Source organism: Molothrus ater, chromosome 18 (assembly GCF_012460135.2).
Source record: "Molothrus ater isolate BHLD 08-10-18 breed brown headed cowbird chromosome 18, BPBGC_Mater_1.1, whole genome shotgun sequence".
NCBI classification, from domain to species: domain Eukaryota; kingdom Metazoa; phylum Chordata; class Aves; order Passeriformes; family Icteridae; genus Molothrus; species Molothrus ater.
This window is the reverse complement of record NC_050495.2, coordinates 4,221,546-4,241,331: the sequence shown is the minus strand read 5'-3', so window position 1 is coordinate 4,241,331 and position 19,786 is coordinate 4,221,546. Positions and strand designations below refer to the sequence as shown.

Here is a 19,786-nt window from a genome sequence, read left to right as displayed (position 1 = left end):
TCCCCCGCCCGCAGCAGCCGCCGCACCGGCCCGTCCGCCAGCATGGCCGCGCCGGAACGCGGGCGCGCGGCCGGGCGGAGCCGGGGGGACGGCAGCAGCGCTCGGACCGGCTGGGCGGCGGTGCCGGAAGTGGTGCGGGAGGGGCCGGTTATGGCGGGGACCGGCCATGGCGGCGGGCGGTACCGGGGGCGGCACCGGGGGCGGGCCCGGAGCGGTGTGGGCGGCCCGGAGCGGGGGTAACCGGCCTGTTCCCGGTGTGACAGCGGCTGTGCTGGGCAGCCCCGCGGGGCTTAGGCTGGTCCCTGTGTGACGGGCCGGATCCCCGCGCTGTCTGGCCCTCACGGGGTGTCTCTGGGCCGGAGCTCAGCGCTCCGGGAGAACAGCGGGACAACACCGCAGTCCCGCCGCTCCCGTAGCTCTCTGGTTGGGATACTGAGAGCAAACCCTCCTGGAAGGGTTGTGCAGCCCTGGCAGCGCTGGGTGCGGTGGCCGGGGATTGCCGGTGCCGCTGGATGTGACCCCCGGGGATACGGCCCGGGCCGGCCCCGGCAGCGCTGGCAGCGCCCGGGCTCGGGGATTTACCCGGTACAGCCCCGCTGGGGCAATGGGGGAACCGCGGCTGAGCCGAGCTCAGCCAAACCGCGCTCAGGCAAACGCTGCAAGCCGAGCCGCGCTGTGCTGAGCTGAGCTGAGCCGTGCCAAACCCCGCTGAGCTGAGCTAAGCCAGGCCCAGCCATGGCCAGGGCGGGAACCGAGCCGAGCTGAGCTAAACCGAGCCACGCTAAACTGTGCCAAACCGAGCTGAGTTAAACCGAGCTGAGCTGAGCTGAGCCGTGCCAAACCAAGCCACGCTGAGCCGAGCCGAGCCGAGCCAAGCCATGCCGAGCTGAGCTGAGCTGTGCCAAAGCAGCCGAGCCGCGCTGAGCCGTGCCGTGCCAGGCTGAGCCCGGCTAAGCCGAGCCCAGGCGCGGCGGTTCCTGCGGAGCTGTCCAGCCCTTCCAGCCTCTCCAGCCCTTCCAGGCGCTCCAGCCCGCAGCCCGAGCCCGCCATGCGGGAGCGATGAGCGCAGCCGCCGCCCGGCCATGGAGGAGGATTTGTTCCAGCTGAAGCAGCTGCCGTGAGTAGCTCCGGGGGGGCTCCTGCCCCTCCGGCCGCGGGGATCCCGCCGGGGAGCGGCCGATTCCGCCGGGGAGCCGCTCACAGCCCGGCGGGCAAGGCCATTTTCCCGCTGGAGCTGCCCGGGTGGAGCATCCCGAGGGATGCTGGAGCTGTTTGTTACATAAATTCACTCGTCTCGTTTCGTTTTTTGGAATTTTTTTTCTGTTTGTTTTTTGGGGGGGGGTTTTTTTGTTGTTTGTTTGTTTTTGTTTTTTTTTTTTTTTTCTCGGCGTGGTTTTTACCACCATTTTTTTGATGGCAGTAAAAAAATCAGCAAGGGTTGGGATAAAATCGTGGGGATTTTGGGAGACGAGACGTTGGGATCGCTTCTGCAGGGGGGTTTGGCTGTAAATAACGTTGTGCTTCCTCGCCATCCTCCTCCTCCTCCTCGCCAGGGAGGAATCGCAGAGCAGAACCTGCCCTGCCAAGGTGGGGTGGGGGGGACCCCAAAAACCCCCTTGGGATTGGCAGCGTTTCTGGAAAGCTGCACCAGGAAAATGCTGATTTTTGGGATGTGGTTGCTGGATCTGTGAAAAAAAAAAAAAAAAAAAAATTTAAAAAAAAAAGGCAAAACCCCAACCCCAAACCTGATAAAATCTTTGGTGCCTTTAACCCCAGGAATTCCTTCCTTTCCCCTCAAATCCTTCCTTTAAAACCAACCTGCTTTTTTCCTAATGCTCCATTCTCAGGTGTTTTGCAACATATTTCCTATTTATAAATCATGGGCTGTGCTAGGCAGGGAAGGAATGTTTCAAGTTGGTGTTAAATATTCATGAGCTCATGTCAATGACAGAGCACCCTGTCCCAAAACATTCCTGCTAACTTGGACAGGAGCTCCAGCTCTTTTCCAGCCCTTGGTTAGGATTGAGCTTGTCAGGGAAAAGAATCTGAGGTTATTTTATCTGAGGTTATTATTTTGTCAAGAGCTTTTTTTTTTTCCATTTTTAAGACCAAAACCTGGGAATACATTCCAAAGTACTTTCCAGTGCAGCTGTTTTGGTGCTGTGAGATTTTGCAAATAAATGCAGCAGCTCCCTGAGATGTCCCAGATGTGAAAAATTTGGCAAATATGGAACAGAAATTATACCTGTGGAGTCTTTTCCTTTGTTTGTATCAGTTTTTTTCATCTGTCCCTAAACTATACAACTTTATTTTTATTTTCTGTGCTGAGGAATGTGGCAGTCTGGATTTGTGATTCTCAGATTTTGTAGGATCCATCACCTCCAAAGCTGGAATGATCTTTAAGGTCCCTCCCTGTGATTCTGGGATAATTTAATTTATTTCCAAAACTATTTCACTTAAATCCAAGGGATTTCCACTTTCCAAAGGGAGAAAGCTCTGCTGTGTTGCAGATAAAGTGAAGGAACTTTGAGGGGTCTGTTCCCAAATCTTTGGCCACAGAAAACTTCATAAATGGGAAAAGAACCTTCTCTGTGGGAAGGGAGCAAATCCCTCTGACCAAAACATCAAAGCTGTGTCAATTTAGCAAATTCTGGTCTTAAAATACAGATATTTCATTAATGACATGATATTAAATAATTCTGTTTAAGATGCAAGCAGAGTCACAGAATCATCATCCTGCTGGAAAAAGAAATTCCATCCATTCAGCTCATCCAATGAATGAGCTCAGTAATTGTATTTCACTAAATAACATTTCAAATTCTGGTGCATTTCTGGAGTTTCTGATCACAGAAACAACTCAGGAAATGGAATTTGGGCTCTTCCTGCCTGGACAAAACCCCTGAAATTCAATGAGACAGCAATGCCTAATTCCAATTAAATCCAGTTCAATGACACAGCAATGCCTAATTCCAATTAAACCCAGGCACACCAGACATGGATCTCATTAAATATGCATCATTCCATCATATTTTTATGATCTCAGTGGTTTTATAACTTTGTGGATAGCACAATAACAACCTCTGTGTCCAATCCCAAGGATGAGGACACCTCAAACCAGACCCAAACCCAAATCCCAGCGTTCCCAGTGGAGAATGGAGACAGGGAATGAGGAGAAACCTCGATGCAAAAAGGGTTTCAATCCTCCCCAGCTGGGAAATCCTCCTGGAAGGATCCATCCCGGTTTTTTTTTGTGCTTTCAGGGTGGTGAAGTTCCGCCGCACGGGGGAGAGCTCGAGGTCGGAGGAGGATGGAATTTCAGGAGAGCACGAGGTGCAGATCGAGGGGGTGAGGACGGAGCTGGAGCCCGTGGAGCTGGAGGATGGAGCTGCGGTGCCCAAGGAATTTGCCAACCCCACGGATGGTGAGCAGGGCTCGTTTTCCTGCTGGGAGAGCCTTGTGGGGTCTCTTCATCCCAGTCAGGCTGGGTGCAGGGGGTTTGGAATTTTCCAACCTCACCCATGGTGAGCAGAGCTCATTTTCCTGCTGGGAAAACCTTGTGGGGTCTCTTCATCCCAGTCAGGCTGGGCGCAGGGGGTTTGGAGAAGTTAAGGATGCCCAGATATAAATAATAACTCATGGAAATTGTGTTAGAGCTGAAAATGGTGGTTTGATCAGCCCATTCCCTGGGGGGTGCTCTCTGTGCTCCTTTTTGTGTCCCCAGTGCTGGATGCTCCTGTCAGGGAGTTGTGGATGCAGCTGCCACACTGCAATTTGAATTCTGAGTTCCCTCTGGAGCTGGCTCTCCTTCAAGGCTGAGATGAATCTGCAGAGTTCTTGGCTCCTCTTTTCCTAGAGGACATCAGGAATGTCCATCTCAGCCTCTCTTCCTGCCTGGAGGCATCACTGCTTTAGGAGAGAAGAGAAATTTGAGTTTGTCTTAGCACAGTGTGAAAATTTGGTGTTATTATTCTTGTTTTTGTGCTTTATCCCTTGGATTTTGTTTTATTTTCTCTTGGTTTGTGTTGTTGTGGGGATCTCACAGCTCTGAGCCAAAGCTTTTCCTGAGGAATGTCCTTTCCAAGCTGATGCAAATGTGAGAACTGTGAGACTGAAATTGATTTAAACAGCTCAAGTATCAAAATGTGCTTTTCTTGGTCATTTCATTTTGCATTTGAGCAAAAGAATTTGAGGCACCTCAAATTTGAGACATCTTTGAGCACCTTCAGCCTAGGAACAAACTAAAGAGGTTCATGGCAGTGGGTGGGAAACAACCAGCAGCATTTTGAACAGAAGCTGGGTTTAAGATTTGTGTGTTTTGGAGAAATTATTGATTTAAATAATGAGAGGTTGCACTGAAATATTCCCTGCAGCTCCCAGCCCTGCTGTGGGCTGGGGCAGAGCTGTTTCTGTTTCTCCCCACAGAAAGCTGCACTCCAGGGGCTGCAGGAGTCACTCCCAGGAAGAAGAGGCTGAACATGGGCTGGATTTGTGGGTGCCACACTGATTTACCTCCATGTGAATAAAATATTCTAGGAATAATTCAAATTATTTTGGCTTTGGAAGAACACAAAGATTTTCCTGAGTAGGAATTGTATAATTACAACTAAGTAGCTCTGTTATAGATTTGAGATCTCAACAGATTAGCCAATTAATTAGTAATTAAACCAGGAAATTCTCTCTCAAGGCCTGGCTTTTCTCAGGAAGGAATCCACTGGAATTGTTTTCTTTGCAGATACTTTCATGGTGGAGGATGCAGTGGAAGCCATTGGATTTGGGAAGTTCCAGTGGAAGCTCTCTGTCATTACTGGATTGGCATGGGCAAGTAATTGGGATCAGGATCAATTCCTGATCATCACTTAGAGAATCTCAGGGATTTCAGATAATGGTGGCAGAGAATCTCCAAGCAGATAAATGCACAATAAAAGGAATTTCACTGGGAATTCTAAACCAACAGCAGCACCCAGCCTTGCTGTGAGGGGTAATGATGGATTTCTTTGTCCCTGAAGTTCTTAGAAATCAGGGTTTGGAAAACCATTTCAATTCTGCACTTCAGTTTGGTTTCAAATGAAAGAGGTTCCAGGCTGCTCCTGCAAAACCTGAGGTTTCCTGCAGTGATTTTGCTACATTCCTCTCATCAGCTACCACCTCAGTTGTCTGTAGCAGTCAGGATTGCTGTAATCTCAATTTCAGAGGAGCAGCAACTCAGCACTTCCACTTTTAACTTTGATATCAACAACAAAAAAAGTCTTGGTTTGCATTTTTCTGCTCTCTCTGAAGCTCTGTGTTCCATCTCCTGTGGTGTGTTTCAGGATCCTGATACCTGGAGCTGTATTAACTGGCTTTTATCCATGTAAAAAGCTGGAATCTGCCATGGTTTAGATCCTAAACCAGCTGTGGAATTTGGTTTGCAGGTGATCAATGCAAACCCAGGAGTGTTTAAGGGAATAAGTTACAAGATATTAAGCACTCTTGACTGAACCCATGTGGGAAGGAGCTGGAAGCTGGAATTTGTACTATGGAAGTGACTGAACTGTGTCACTGACCAGCCAAACCTCCTCAAAACCTTTGCATTCAGCTCTTTGAATCCTCTCTGCCAGAGTTACTAAAAGTGCTGACAATCAGAAATGACTTTAAATGTTAAATATTCAACATTTTCTTCAACCACAAGGTGGGAACATCACGGGAATGTCACCAAGGCCTATGATTGACTCCTAAATCCACCTGATTTGCAGGCACTTGTTGATTTTTGCTTTCTCTTCCCCCTGCAGATGGCAGATGCCATGGAAATGATGATTTTAAGTATCCTTGCTCCTCAGCTGCACTGTGAGTGGCGCTTACCCAGCTGGCAGGTTGCATTGCTCACCTCGGTAGGAAAAATACCTGACAGCTCCTGTCTTCCCTGAGCTTTTGCCATCATTGTTATCCAGACATTTTGCTTTGTGTCCCCCAAAATTAAATCTCCTCGTGGCCTTTGCGGGTTGCCTTCAGCTTGGAAGTTTATAGGAGGTTTTAAAAAAGATTTCTAGGAGTTTTTTTTAAAGATTGACGTAATAAAATTCAGTGAGAACTGAGGGCATTTTGCAGGTTTCAGAATCAATGTTTTATGTCATTTCCAGGAAAACCTATGAATTCACTAAGATTCATCCTAAAATTCAAGCCATTTGATGAATTTTTTTAAAAATTGGTAAATTTTTCATATCTTGCTTGCAAATCTTTCTCTCTCCTCACATTTAAGCTTTCTGACATGCTGAGAGCTGTGAGAGAGAACAAACAGTTGATTTTTGAGGTTGGACTCAATGACATCAGAAATCTTTTCCAGCCTAAATAATTCTGGGATTATCCAGTGATCTTTGGAAGCAGAGATCTTACAACACCACCTCCAAGGATGGTGCTGTGATATTGGAATCCTGCAGTGCCTTTAGGGATAAGAAAACAAATTTGGGAGCCCTTTTCTGAGCACAGGCCACTGCTGAATGCAGGGACTTTTCCCCCTGAATTTCTCTTTCCTTTAGCTTTTAATGCCCTTTCTTTGATTGTGTAAAATCCCTCAAATGCTCAGCAGATTGAAATGGTGTCCTTGAATCCCATGAATGTCCCATCCCTGAGTGCAGCTCAGCACAAGAGTGTCACCTCTGAAAAGGCTCCAGGGGTATTTTCTTTCACACTTCAGACTTTTGTAAACTTTTAAGGTGTAATTTTATCTCAGTTCAAACCTGGGAGCTGCTGAGGATGGTGGTAGGAGGCTGGAGGAGAGCTCTGTCCTGCAGATCTCAACCAACAGCTCCTCAGCTTTTATTCAGGAATATTTTCCTTGGAGCTGGAGAGCTCTGTGTCTTCCAGGGCTGGACTCACAATGGGACAATACCAGTGTTCCCAGTCCTGCCAGACTGGGATTCTCTGGGTTGTCACTGATGGATTTTTTAATGCAAAGCTGACTTGAGGAGGGACCTTGTTGCTTCCCTGCTCCAGCCCAGAGGGATCTTTAAGGCCTTTTCCAACCCAAACCATTCTCAGACCTCCTGCACATCTCACTCTGTTGTGGGCTGAAATGTTCTGGTTTCATTGGAAATTTGTGTTCTGTGTTTGTCACACTGGAATTTCACTTGTTAAGGGAAAGATTTTTTTTTTTTCCTGTTGTTCCACAGGTGGTGTTTGTGGGAATGATGTCCAGCTCCACACTCTGGGGAAACATTTCAGACCAGTATGGGAGGAAAACAGTAAGTCTGCAGCTCCTGCTGGGATCTATCCCAATATTTCTGCAGCATGGACATTTCAGTGCAACTGGCCCAGAGAAGCTGTGGCTGCCTCATCCCTGCAAGTGTTTGAGGCCAGGTTGGAGCACCCTGGGATAGTGGCAGGTGTTCCTACACCTGGGATGGGATGAGCTTTGAGGTCCCTTCCAACCCAAACCCTCCCAGGATTCCATATTCCCAAATGTGCACGTGTACAAAGCAGCACTAAGCACATCCAGAACTGAGCCCCTACGAAACAGAAGGCATCTGAAGCTCTGTTTTACACTTTATTTTAATTAAATGAATTTGGTTTACAGTGATTTTTAACTCTTGCTGAACACAGGGCCTGAAGATCAGCGTGTTGTGGACACTCTACTATGGGATCCTCAGTGGATTTGCTCCCATTTACAGCTGGATCCTGGTGCTGAGGGGCCTGGTGGGCTTTGGGATTGGAGGAGTGCCTCAGTCGTAAGTAAATACTCACAACTCCAAACTTCCTCATTTCTCTTTCTTTCTTATGAGATTCTCCTGTAGGACTGAAGTCTTGTTTCTGTTCAGCCACCCCAAACCTTGGTCTTGTTGCAGGGCAGGTTGTGCCTTGAACAAAGCAGGATTTAGAGGCAGAGCTGAGCCCTGAGTCTGATTGTAAAACCCCAGATTGTTGCTCAGTCAGAGCCTGAACTTCCCCATCTCACCCTGAGCTGGAATTTCAAATCCACACAGCCCAGACCTGAGCACTGGAGATGCTGGGATGGCTCAGAAGGAAAAGGAAGTGCCAGGATATTTCTCTTATCATTGTGTGGTTCCTTTCACTGAAGAGAGGGATCCATAAATTTTCCACCTGCAATAAATAACCCTGCTCTAGGCTTTTAATTATAAATGTAAAGAGAAGGGTGCAGCCATTCTCTCTCTCTGTAGTGTTTTATCCTTACCAACAATTGATTTTTTTGCCTTCTGGAGGTACTATTTTGGAGCAGGAGAGCCTGGCTTGCATTGATGGCTCACAGATTCTTTCCCAGTGGCTTTTCCATGGCCATTCCCAGATAAAAACCCAGAGCTGCAGGTGCAGCCCAGCCAGGGCCACTGGACTGGGCTCGCTGAGGTTCTGTGGCCTCATGAGAGAAAAGCCTGAGGCAGTTACAGATCTCCAGGTGGATCCCATCCTCCCTGAGTCTGTTTCCTGTTCTGACTATAAAAGGGTTTATTTGACAGAGGGGTAAACATGGATGAAGCAGGAAAAGTATCTCCTTTCTAATATCCTTAAGCTGTGTGATTTTGGAGGTGAGTGCCTGGATCTCCCATGGAGTGAGAGTCATTGCCTCCTCTGGATTGGCTCCAACAATTCCATGTCCTTCTTTTGCTGGGGTCATTCACCAGCTCCTGTTTTCTCTGCACTGCAGAGGGGCCTGAGCTACACTTCAAGATGTGATTTGAGTTCTCTAAATCTCTACTTGAATGAAATATTGTGTGAGACTTCTTGCTTTCCACAAACTGGGCAGCTCCTCAGAGATCAATCCACTCTTTAAGTTAGTAGGAATTTTGTCCCAAACCTCAAAGGAAGCAGGAACAGACTGAGTCAATGGAATGCAAACAGAGCAAAGGCAAACCTTTGCAGTTTGAAAGAGATGACAGAGCCTGGACTGGCTGCTGCCTGAATTCCTCCTCAGGAATTCCTCCTGGAGAAGCTTTGCCATCACTCCTTGGCACAGGCATGAAACAAAGCCTCAGTGGTTGCTCTTTGAATCCCACAGTAAAAGAATGCAAATTATTTTATATCAGTGACATGAAAGTATTCCCCTCTTGGAGAATTGAACCCTGGCACAGGAGATGGATGGGAATTCTCTGGGCCAGTTGTAAAGCCCTGAAGAAATTCTTTATCCAGCAAGAGTTTGTGTTGAATTCTGATGGACCACACTGAATATACCAGATAAAATGGTATTTCCAATGGGCTATGAAAACACGAGCATCAAGATCTGCATTTAACTGATGACCACGGGGTCGCAAAACCACACAAAAAGAGCAAACTGTGTCCCCTCTTGCAATGTTGAAGGGTTTGTTCTGGGGTGAAGGGGGATGTGACCCAGTGTCACAGCCTGGCTGGCTCTGGGGAAGGGAGAGCTTTGAGTTGCTGCTCTGAATTTGGCAGTTTTATTAAAAGGCAAAAGACCTGTTTGAACCTGTGGCATTTCCCTCTTTATGCTGACATTTTCCTCTCTGTTCCCTCTTTTAGGGTAACTTTATATGCTGAGTTCCTTCCAATGAAAGCCAGAGCAAAATGCATTTTATTAATAGAGGTGAGTGGGTGCATCCTGATCCTTGAGGGACAGATCCTCTGGGTGGTCACATCCCTTCCATCCTCCTGCCTGGAAATCCCCTCAGAGCTGCAGCCAGGCCTGGCCTGTCCATCTTGGTGGAGCTCCTGAGCTCTGCTACCAGCCCAGCTCCAAAAGCAGCAAAAACTTTTCCTGTCACCCTCCACTCTTGGTGTTGAATTTGCCTTTTTTCCAAATTATGTTGCACCCAGGGCTGTAGAGTGAGCACAAGAGGGGCATTGGGTGTCCATGATTTTGTGGTGAAATGCATCTCAGTGATGGATTTGGAGAGCTGACAGCTCCACAAAGTCAGTGCTAAATCCCACTCCACATCTTCATCCAAACCTGTCAAAGTCACTCAGGGCAGAATTTTGGCCTTGGAATATTTTAAGACAGAATTCGCACCCCTGGAATTTCTCCCTCCAGCCATCCCTGGTGAGCACAGCCTGGAATGTTCCAAAGAAGAGGCTTTGGGAGCACTCCATTCCTCATTTTTTTCCTGTTGGTTTTCCCTCTTGCAGGTGTTCTGGGCCCTTGGGACAGTGTTTGAAGTGCTCCTGGCAGTGGTGGTGATGCCCACGCTCGGCTGGCGCTGGCTCCTCATCCTCTCTGCCCTCCCACTCCTGCTCTTTGCTGGCCTGTGTTTTGTAGGTATTCCTCATGGATTCATGGAATTCCTGCGATTCCCATTCCTCCACCCCATTCTGTGACCCAGCTGAAGGAAATCAGGGCAGATTTGAGCTCTCTGGTGGTGTCTTCTGTGAAATAACTGAAATAATGACCAAAAAATGCAGTTCCAACAGGGTGGTGGGAAAAACATTCCAGGGAGAGTTGTGTTGATGTGAATGTAATTTCTGCAGGGCTGGAATTGGGGTGAAATCAGACCTGGAACCCTCTCCAATTTAATTATTTTGTTTCAACTAAGATCAGTGGAATTAACATTTTATCAAAAGCTGTTGCTATTTCCCTAAATTCTCTTTAGATTTTGTCACTTCTAGAATCAAATTCCACTTAAGAATCCTCCCAAATCAGGGATAGAATCTGCAGAGTGCAGGCCAGATTCTAAAATAAGTTAAACCTGAGCTTCAGTGATATATTTTATTATTTATTAGGTGATGTCTTTGCCAATCACTCATCTCCTCAAAGATAAATGTCCTTGTCAGGTGGTTTAGCAGCCTTTTTTATTCCTTAGTTTTTCAGGAATACTTCCAGTTTTCCAGGTGATCACAAGCTTGTTCTAAATTAAAAGGAGCCTAAACCCATAAATTTTATTCCATTTTATTCCAAGAATTCCATAAATTTTTGGAATGCCAGGAGCATCTTGTTATCTGACTTGGATGCCTTGCCATTCCTGCACAGAAGGGATAATGTAAAAAACCTGCAAAAATTCCCAACCACTCTCAGGGATAAACCCAAAGGAATGGAAGGGAAAGAGTTCTGAGTGATGGGAAAAGTGGGGGGGTTGCAGTTTTTAAAGCCTGATGAGATGATTCTTGGAATTCTTCCAGCTTAGTTCTGTAATCCTTTGTTAAGTGAGAATCTGCTGGAGTCGCTGAGATTCCCCACAAGGAAAATCCCAGATTTGTTTATTTCTGGTTGTGACACCCTGCTGTATGTGTGACCTGCTCTGCTCCCTTAGTGGCTGCCAGAGAGTGCCAGGTATGATGTGTTATCTGGGAACCAGGAGAAGGCTCTGGCCACTCTGAAGAGGATTGCCACAGAAAACGGAGCTCCAATGCCCTTGGGAAAACTGGTGGTTTCCAGGCAGGTATGTCCAGGTGACAGAACAGTGAAACTGAGGGGGTTTGTAAGCAAATAATCAATGTGCTGTTCAATTTTAATGTCTCAGGCAGGAAAAAAAAAAAAGTTTGATCATTTAGGCCTCTTTTCCACTGAGGAAGAGTTAATTTCTTATTTGGAAGTGAAAAGCAGCTTGAAAATGGGCATTGAATGTTATTTAACCTCACTGTTATTAAAGAAAACCAAACCTTGAGGTTGTTAAAGAGCTCAGGCTGGAATTCCTGGATGTGAATGCATGAAACAAGATGAAGTTTGACACTTCAGCTGTCCCTCATCACCCAACTTCTGCTTGTTCCCAACAGGAGGACCGAGGCAAAATGAGGGATCTTTTCACCCCCCATTTCCGCTGGACCACGTTGTTGCTCTGGTTTATTTGGTAAGAGAAAACCTAAAGGTTCAGTGTCAGCACAGCCCTAAATGGGTTTGACTGAAGGGATTTTACTCAATACAGCAACTTCCTTCTCATAAAAATACCAACCAAACAAAAAAAAACCCAACCTGTATTGATTTGTAATTTATTCAACCACCCAAGCATTCCAAATCAAATTTCCCTTTAACTTTCTGAATGCTGAAATAGCTTTGCGGTAGGACTTCTGATTGGTGGTGTTTCTTTTGAGTTGGACCAGCTGAAACTTCCTCTCTCATTTGCTTCCTTGCAGGTTTTCCAATGCTTTTTCATATTATGGGTTAGTTTTATTAACTACAGAGCTCTTCCAAGCAGGAGATGTTTGCAGCAGTGAGTATTGCTCCATCTTTTCTTTTTAAATATGTCCTGTTAAAACTGCTGGAATATCTTTTATTAGATCACCTTCTGCTGGTGGTTTGGAAAGGGAACATGGCTGAGTTTTAAGTTTATTTTATTTTAAATATTTCCTCATCTCTGCCCAGTGCAGAGAGGTCCTGATGTGGTGTTGAGCCCAAAATGTCAAACAGGAAGACAACCTTCAAGGCAGACCTGTTATCTGTTCCTCTTGATTAAAAAAAAAATTATTAAATAAATAGAAGTTTGCATGATTTGACAGGTCTAATTAGTTCTGAGAGAAAGAAACTGCTGCTGTGGAGCTCCTGGGTTCTCAAGATGGGAAAACCTGCTGAGAAAAAAGATAATGGTGGGAAATCAACATCCTTTGTGTTGCAGAATTTTTTTGGGGGAAAAAAGAAGGTGCTTTGACTGAGTTAAGAAGAGGCTTGAACAGTTTGATTCCCCAGGGGAGAAATGATTGCATTCAGAACGTTTGTAATTAGGGAAAACTGCCTGGAAGTTGGGAAATGATAAAAGGTGGATGGGGAGTGTTGGAGCAGCCCCAGAATCCAGGGCTGAACAGCAATGATGAGCTCTGAGAGCTCTGACTCAGGTTTGCCTCCCCAGAGGAGGATGTAGCCCTTAAAAACCCTTGTTTTTATAAGGACATGGGGTTTTTCAGTATTCTCAGAGTGTAGGAAGTGTTGGGATCCCAATTTGTGGTGGGAGAAACTGAATCATTAGAGTTAATTCTGTCCTGAGCCCTGGACTGGAAAATAATTCTGGCTGTACAGCTGATAAGGAGGTGGAATTTTCACCGAGCTGAGACATCCTGCCACAGAAAATATTGCAAATGTTCAGTGTTTTCAGGCAAAATCACCCAGCATTGCTCTTCAATGCCCCTCTGACTCTGAATTTCATCCCAGCAGCACTGCAGGCACTCAGAAGAGGAACAACAATTAAATCAAAAGGGCAGAATCACTTGAATTTCTATCCCTAAACAACTTCCCAGAAGTATTTTAAAGGATGCTGGGTGCAGTGAATCCATACCAGTCCTTCCAGCCCAGCCCTTCCTAAATTTCAGCAGTAAAGATGAGAGACCCAGCAGGAAGGGTAAACAGGGAAGAATTTGCTTAAAATATATTGAATATTTGTGCTTTTTTTTTTCCCTGCAGTATCCAGCAGAAGGCAGGAAGTAAAAGCCAAGTGCAGCCTGACCTGTGAGTACCTGACAGAGGAAGATTACACTGACCTGCTCTGGACAACCCTGTCAGAATTCCCTGGTAAGGAGCAATGGGAAGCTCCAGTTTTTTCCTTGGAATGGCTCAGGGTGTGGAAATGAGCTCTGGAAGCTGCAGTGGGACTGGGATTTCTGGCCTGATGCTTCCCACAGCACTCAGAGCTCCTTGCTGTAGCTGTGGATTCTCCCTGCCCTGGGATCACTCCAGAAAAAAATCAGTCATTGCTCTGGAATGGCCCCTCTGTGTGTTCCAACACAGCAACACTTCAGGAGGAGGAAAACCTCAATCAAAGGGGCAGAAACACTGGAATTTCTATCCATAAGTGACTTTCCAGAAGTATTTTCAAGGGATGATGTGTACAGTGAATCCATGGAGAACTTGCTCCCTAAATCCCTGTGTCCAGCCTCAGTCCTGACCCTGTGATTTTCAGGCAATTCCAGCAAATTTCAATGGACAGTCTGGCACAGGACAAGCAAAATAGTGTGAAACAGCCATTGATTCTCCAGATGGAGGTTAATCTGATTGAAACAACACCAGAAACAGGGATCAGGATATTTTCACTCTCCTGGATCATCATTTCAGGGCTAAAAGCTCAAGGAGAAGCCATTTAATGAATGATAATTTCTGAGAAACATGCACAGTCATTCCTAAGAGGAGTGTGCTGCCAAACAGGAATTTTGGGAGGGATACCCAGGAAAAAAGAATGGGTGCCTGGAGTGGTGCTGTGGCTGCAAGGTCTGGTTTGATCCTCACACACACACACTGAGGTGGGAGTGAGAAATATTGACAGAGTACCTCTGGATGTGACACTGATGCTGGAATAATCCCCACTCCTGCTGTGCATCAGCTTTCAAAAGGATCTGGGAGAATTGCAGTAGAGGGAAGACCTAATAGTGAGGTTTACTGAGCTTGATCTATTTCCTATCAAAAATCAGGGGAAAATGATTTGGTGAAACATCTAAATAACAGAACTGAAAGAAAATACCACATTCTAAAGAGCCTTTAAATCCAACAGGGAACAATGGCCAGAAGTTGAGCAGAAGTTATTCTCTTCCAGTGAGCCATGAGCAGGTGTTTTAGGCATTCCCATCAGTAATCCTTGGATGGGAGTGGGGATTTGTGGAGCAGCTGGGACACAGAATTCCTGTTTTCCACATGGCACCAGCAGCAATCCATCCCACAGTCTGCCTGGGGCCAGCAAAGGACTCGAAAGAGAGGCCAAAATTTCCAATCTAAACCACCCAGGCTGTGTTAAATCTGCTGCAACCCCTCTTTTCTTGATTCCCAAGGGTTTCCTGGTCTCTTCCCACAGGTGTGTTGGTGACTCTGTGGATCATTGACCGCATCGGCCGCAAGAAAACCATGGCCCTGTCCTTCCTTGTCTTCTCCTTCTGCAGCCTCCTGCTCTTTCTCTGTGTTGGCAGGTGAGTCCAGCACAGGGAACAACTGGAGTAGAGGATTTCTCCATGTCCTCTCTTGGTTGTGATGGGAGAACTGGTTTGAAAAGCTGTGGGATGGTCATGCTCAGCTGGAGAATTTAAGGCTGGGGTTGGGTTTTCTCACCAGATTTTGGGAGGGAAGTAAAAGTGAAATCCAAGTGAACCCAAGCTCTGCTCTCCTCTTTCTCCTCACAGAAATGTTCTTACTGTGCTGCTCTTCATTGCAAGAGCTTTTATTTCAGGAGGATTTCAGGCTGCCTATGTTTACACTCCTGAGGTAAGGGGGTTGTTGTGGTGATGGGAATATTCAAGGGGAGTGAGAACAGGGTGGAAAAGTCATTTTGATGACCTGTTCCCAATGGACCTCACCCCAGACTGGAGCTGTAGATCACATTGTCATTGTCTGACAGAATGTGCTGTAGCACCATTTATTAATTCCCATTGATTTAGGAATGGAAGGAGGAAAACTTCCCACTGGGATTGATGGGATGATTTTTTTTCCACAGGTTTATCCCACAGCCACACGTGCTTTGGGCCTGGGAACGTGCAGTGGAATGGCCAGAGTGGGAGCCCTCATAACCCCGTTCATTGCACAGGTAAATCCCTTCTCCTCTCAGACTGGACACACAGGAAGCTTGGATTGATGATCTTGGAGGTCTATTCCAGCTTTTGCAATTCCATGATTCTATGAAGGTGATGTAGAACCTGCTTTTCTTTCACTATCCCAGGTTGCTCCAAGCTCTGTCCTTGGACATTTCCAGGGATGGAGCAGCCACAGCTTCTCTGGGCAACCTGTGCCAGGACCTCCCACCCTCACAGGGAAGAATTCCTTCCTAAAATCCAGTCTAATCCTGCCCTCTGACAGTTTAAAACAACTGTCCCTTGTCCTGGCACGATCTGTAAAATCTCCCTCCTTTCCAGAAACTTCAAATTGAACTTTATTCCCAATACTACGATTAAAATTCCTGTTGCTCCACCAATGTATTTCCATGCTGAGGTGCTGTTTTGCATTCCCTGCCTTTCTCCTGCAGGTGATGTTGGAATCTTCAGTCTATCTGACTCTGCTGGTTTACAGTGGCTGCTGCCTGCTGGCTGCCCTGGCCTCCTGCTTCCTGCCCATCGAGACCAAGGGCCGTGGCCTGCAGGAGTCCAGCCACAAGGAATGGGGCCAGGAGATGGTGGGCAGAGGATCTCATTCCCCAGGGGAATCACAGGAATGATGGGACATGGAAACCTGCTGGAAAAAATGAAGGATAGGAGCAAGATGTCTCACAAAACCTCCGAGCCTGAAGCATGGAAAGCTGACCACCATCACTGCCATCCTCACGTGTTTTCTGCTGCTCTTTGCTCACACTCATAAAAACTTCTTTGGATGGAGAGGCCTTTGATCCAGATATCCTTGGAAGTTTAGCAGGAAGGGTTTCTCTTCAGTCTGTCATGCTTGCATGGTCAGCTCTTCGGCTTAAAATGTCCTGTGCCAAGCAAATGCCAAGTGACTGCAGCCCAGCATAAGCTGTCATTAAAACACTGAGCTCTTGATGCCTAAAACCAAGAGGTTCATCTTTAGTGTGGCCCTGGCCTGGCACAGGGTGGATTCCATCCCTACCACTATGGATTAAATGCCTGCCTTGCACTTTTAGCCATCAAAACCATCACCAAAATGTGATCCTGTCAAACCAACCCAGGCTTTCCAGATGGGTTTTGTTTCTGGAGAGTGGATTGTTTGGAAATTGATTCCTGACTCTTTCTCCCATCCCAGGTGGGTAGTTGGAGCAGGGAGGGTGGTGTTGCTGCAGAGCTGGGGCCTTGTAGCAGAAATGTAAACCACAGAGTCATTAAGGTTGGAAGAGACCTCCAAGCTCATCGAGTCCAATGCATAAATCCTCGTGTTTTGGAGCAGAATTGGACTTCTCTGGTATTGCCAGGGACCTTGAGCTCTCTGTCTGTTGCTTGGAGTGAGGAGGTTCTCACTCCTGGGGTTCTCTGTGTGGATCCAGGTGTGTCCCTGCTCCATTACCTGGGCACACCCTCATGGTGGGGTAGCCCCAGCTGCTGTTGGGATGGAGCCACTCCCTGACAGCTGGGCAGGACCTTTCCTGCTGATTGTACTGGTGACAGAGGAATGTAGCTGGAATAAATGAACAAAACCATGGGAAGAGCCCATCTGCAGTGCCCTTGGATGAGGAACATCCCTCCTTCAGGTGTGGCTCCTCAAGGGATGATCCTGCTCTTGTCAGGGAATGTAACAGAGCTCAGGTGAGGACAAGGTGAGGACAAGCTCATCTGGTTTGTCACAAACCTGTCCCTGGGCACAGGTCAGGTGGCAGAGTCTGTGGGAATGTGTAGAGATCTGAGATGTACCTCAGTGGATGTTCAGGATTCCAGACCTTGGGAATGTGGGTGAAATGGACTTGGTGAGGCTGTGGGAGCAGTGAGGGTTTGTGGTCTGTCTGACAAGTGACTCACCTGAACACAGGTAAATGTGCAGCACATTTTTACACTTGAACATTTTAAGTATCCTGGGAAGCAGGTCCCATTCCTGGGGTCGGGAATGGGTCTCCAAGTCCATGTTTGGTGCAGTACAAGTGAGCACTGTGGGGCACAGCTGTCACTGAGGGTCACAGCTCTGAGGTCACTCAATGCTCCACCACGTGCCAGGCTGCTTGTGTGGAGACTGAGGGGAAAACAGGAGTGGAAAATTCCTTAAAGAAAGCCAGGAAACTCAGGCTGATGGAAAAGGCCAAAGAGGTTGAAATTGTGTGAGGGGGGATTTCTGCTGAGAACTGAGTTTGCCAAGGCACCAAGTGTCCATCCAGTCCCGCTGGAGGATGGTGACTCAGTGAAGGATTCCAGGAATGGTTGGTGGAAACAGGCAAACTTGGCTTTTCCCAGCGAGATGAAAATGAATTCAGCTCCCAAGGGATCCCTGGGATCCCTGGGCTCAGCTGTGGGTGGTGGCACAGAACCCTCTGTCCCTTCCAGCTGGGTTGGTTCCCTTTGTGTGCCCTGTCCCTGTGTCCCCATGCTGCACCAAAGTCAAGCTCCAGCTGATCCCAGTAAACAGACAGGGCTCTCGTGGCACTGACACCAACCACAGCTCATCTCTTCCCCTCCTTCTGCCGGGCTGGAGTTGGATCCTTCTCCCTGTGGGCCTGGAGCAGCCTGGAGCAGAGCCAGAGGGATTTGTTCCATGGAATACCAGAATTCCAGAGTGATTTGGGTTGGGAGACACCTTAAAGCTCATCCAGGCAGGGACACTTTCCACTAGACCAGGCTGCTCCAATCCCCATCCACACCTGACCTTGAACACTTCCAGGGATGGGGAACCTCTCTGCTATCACTTGGAGTGGCCTCTGATGTGCTGGATATGGGACACAGCAGTGAGGAAGCAGATCCTGGATGGGTTTAATCAGATATTACCCCACATGTGTGGCCAGAGAGCTGGAAAAGCTGCTGGAGCTGGGATCTGCTGGAGCTGGGTGTGCCTGTGCACAACCAGGCTGTTCACCCTTCAGTGGCAGCTCTGACATTCCATCCTCACCCTGCTGCTGCTGGAGGCCCTCAGGCCATTCCAGTCCCCCAGGTGTTTCCATGCTTCCTTCCCTGGCCTTGCCATGAGCTGTGTTTGCATCCCAAAACTCTGGAACTTAGCTTGGGTAGAGGTGACAGAGAATCCAAAGTGCAGGACAGGCCTGGCCCAGTTTGTTAATCAATGCCTTGAGTTAAAATTCTGCTTTCCCAGGGTAATGTTCACATCTCACTCCATTTTTTTAGGTGAATATTCAGCAGTTTTAAGGAATTGCATTCAACGGCCTTTAGAGAGTTTTAGGTGAAGTTTCTCTGTTCATGCACACCTGGATCCTACAGATAAGCCACTTCCCAGGTAAAGATTTATAGGGGATGCAACATTTTCCATGCTGTTCAATAGATCAGTTTTAACCTGTGAAATTTACAGTGTGAACCAAAAAAATGGAAGGCGTTTTTGCTTTTCACTTTTTATGAATTCTGCACTAAAAAAAAAAAATATCTATTTAAGGATAGAAATACCAAGATTGGTGTTGCTGGATTTTTGATTTTTTTTTAAAGCTTGTTCCAAAGCTCACTGAAATCTGGGAAAATCTCCTGTGGATTTCCATGGGCTTTGGATCAGCTGAATGAAAGGGAGAGGTAGGAGCCCACCACAGCTGATCCCACCTGGCTGAATTCAGCAGGAGCCCATTGGGCACTGCAGAAACAGAGCTGGAATTGAGGATTTGCAGGAATTTGCATGTAAATAATAAGAAAAGGCCATTTTAGCTTGTTCACTGAGAACACTGGGATCGACACACACCAGTTCTAAACCACCACCTCTAGATTTTATCAGTAGGGCAGCACCATTTAGGTACAAAATAAACTTCCAAAGAATCCTTTTCCACACTGGTCTCACTGGTAAAGGAATTGCTGCAACTGCTTTGTTTCAAACAGGAAGTGAGGTCCTTTGGAATTCAAACAGAATTGTGGGATTTGGTTTTGCCAAGCTGGTGTGGGAATGTAATTCCCCAAGTGTGCTTGGATGGGATGATTTGTTATTCCCAAATACTTGCTGAAAGAGCAGTGAATGTTTCCATGTCTGAATGTACAGTTTCTAAGCTGGATTTACATTTTAATGTTGAAAAACTTGGTGTATCTCAAGCTTGTTGTAAAATACTCCTCTGGTTCCTGTTCCTGACATGGCATTGGAGAGTTGAAGTCCACATTAGATATTTTATGTTGAACAAATAAATAGTTTTTTCAGGAAATAAGTTTTTGGCTCTTTGGGGGATGTTTAGGAGGGGTCATAGCTTTGCTTTCTTTTTTGTTTTGGCGTTCAGAGGTTTGATCTACAGGGCTCAGCACTCTGCAGGTCTGACTCATTTTCTGTCTGTTTTGTGTATTTAGATGTAAAGAAAAGTCACAGGATTCCTGTTCCCATTGTAAGTAACCTCACTACAGCAAAATATTCTGGATGCTGCATCCCTGGAAATGTTCCAGGCAAGGTTGG

At 46.9% G+C, this 19,786-nt stretch overlaps 1 protein-coding gene across 1 annotated transcript; it reads left to right on the top strand.

The window, feature by feature from the left end:
• The first annotated feature begins 232 nt into the window (after positions 1-232).
• Positions 233-19,547, top strand: SVOP (SV2 related protein). The gene is made up of 16 exons (XM_036393207.1): positions 233-1,117; positions 3,261-3,421; positions 4,733-4,818; positions 5,769-5,867; positions 7,146-7,217; positions 7,576-7,700; positions 9,463-9,526; positions 10,066-10,191; positions 11,184-11,312; positions 11,647-11,720; positions 12,004-12,080; positions 13,262-13,369; positions 14,640-14,751; positions 14,962-15,043; positions 15,273-15,362; positions 15,798-19,547. Exons 1-16 carry the CDS (start codon positions 1,083-1,085, stop codon positions 15,984-15,986), a joined length of 1,629 nt encoding a protein of 542 aa, XP_036249100.1. The 5' UTR covers positions 233-1,082; the 3' UTR covers positions 15,987-19,547.
• Positions 19,548-19,786: the final 239 nt, after the last annotated feature.

Bases quoted from the DNA above. Each gene is read 5' to 3' on its own strand.
- SVOP (XM_036393207.1), top strand. From the start codon at position 1,083: ATGGAGGAGGATTTGTTCCAGCTGAAGCAGCTGCC. The intron at 1,118-3,260 runs GTGAGTAGCTCC...TTGTGCTTTCAG, and splicing joins TTCCAGCTGAAGCAGCTGCC to GGTGGTGAAGTTCCGCCGCA. The intron at 11,313-11,646 runs GTATGTCCAGGT...TGTTCCCAACAG, and splicing joins AACTGGTGGTTTCCAGGCAG to GAGGACCGAGGCAAAATGAG.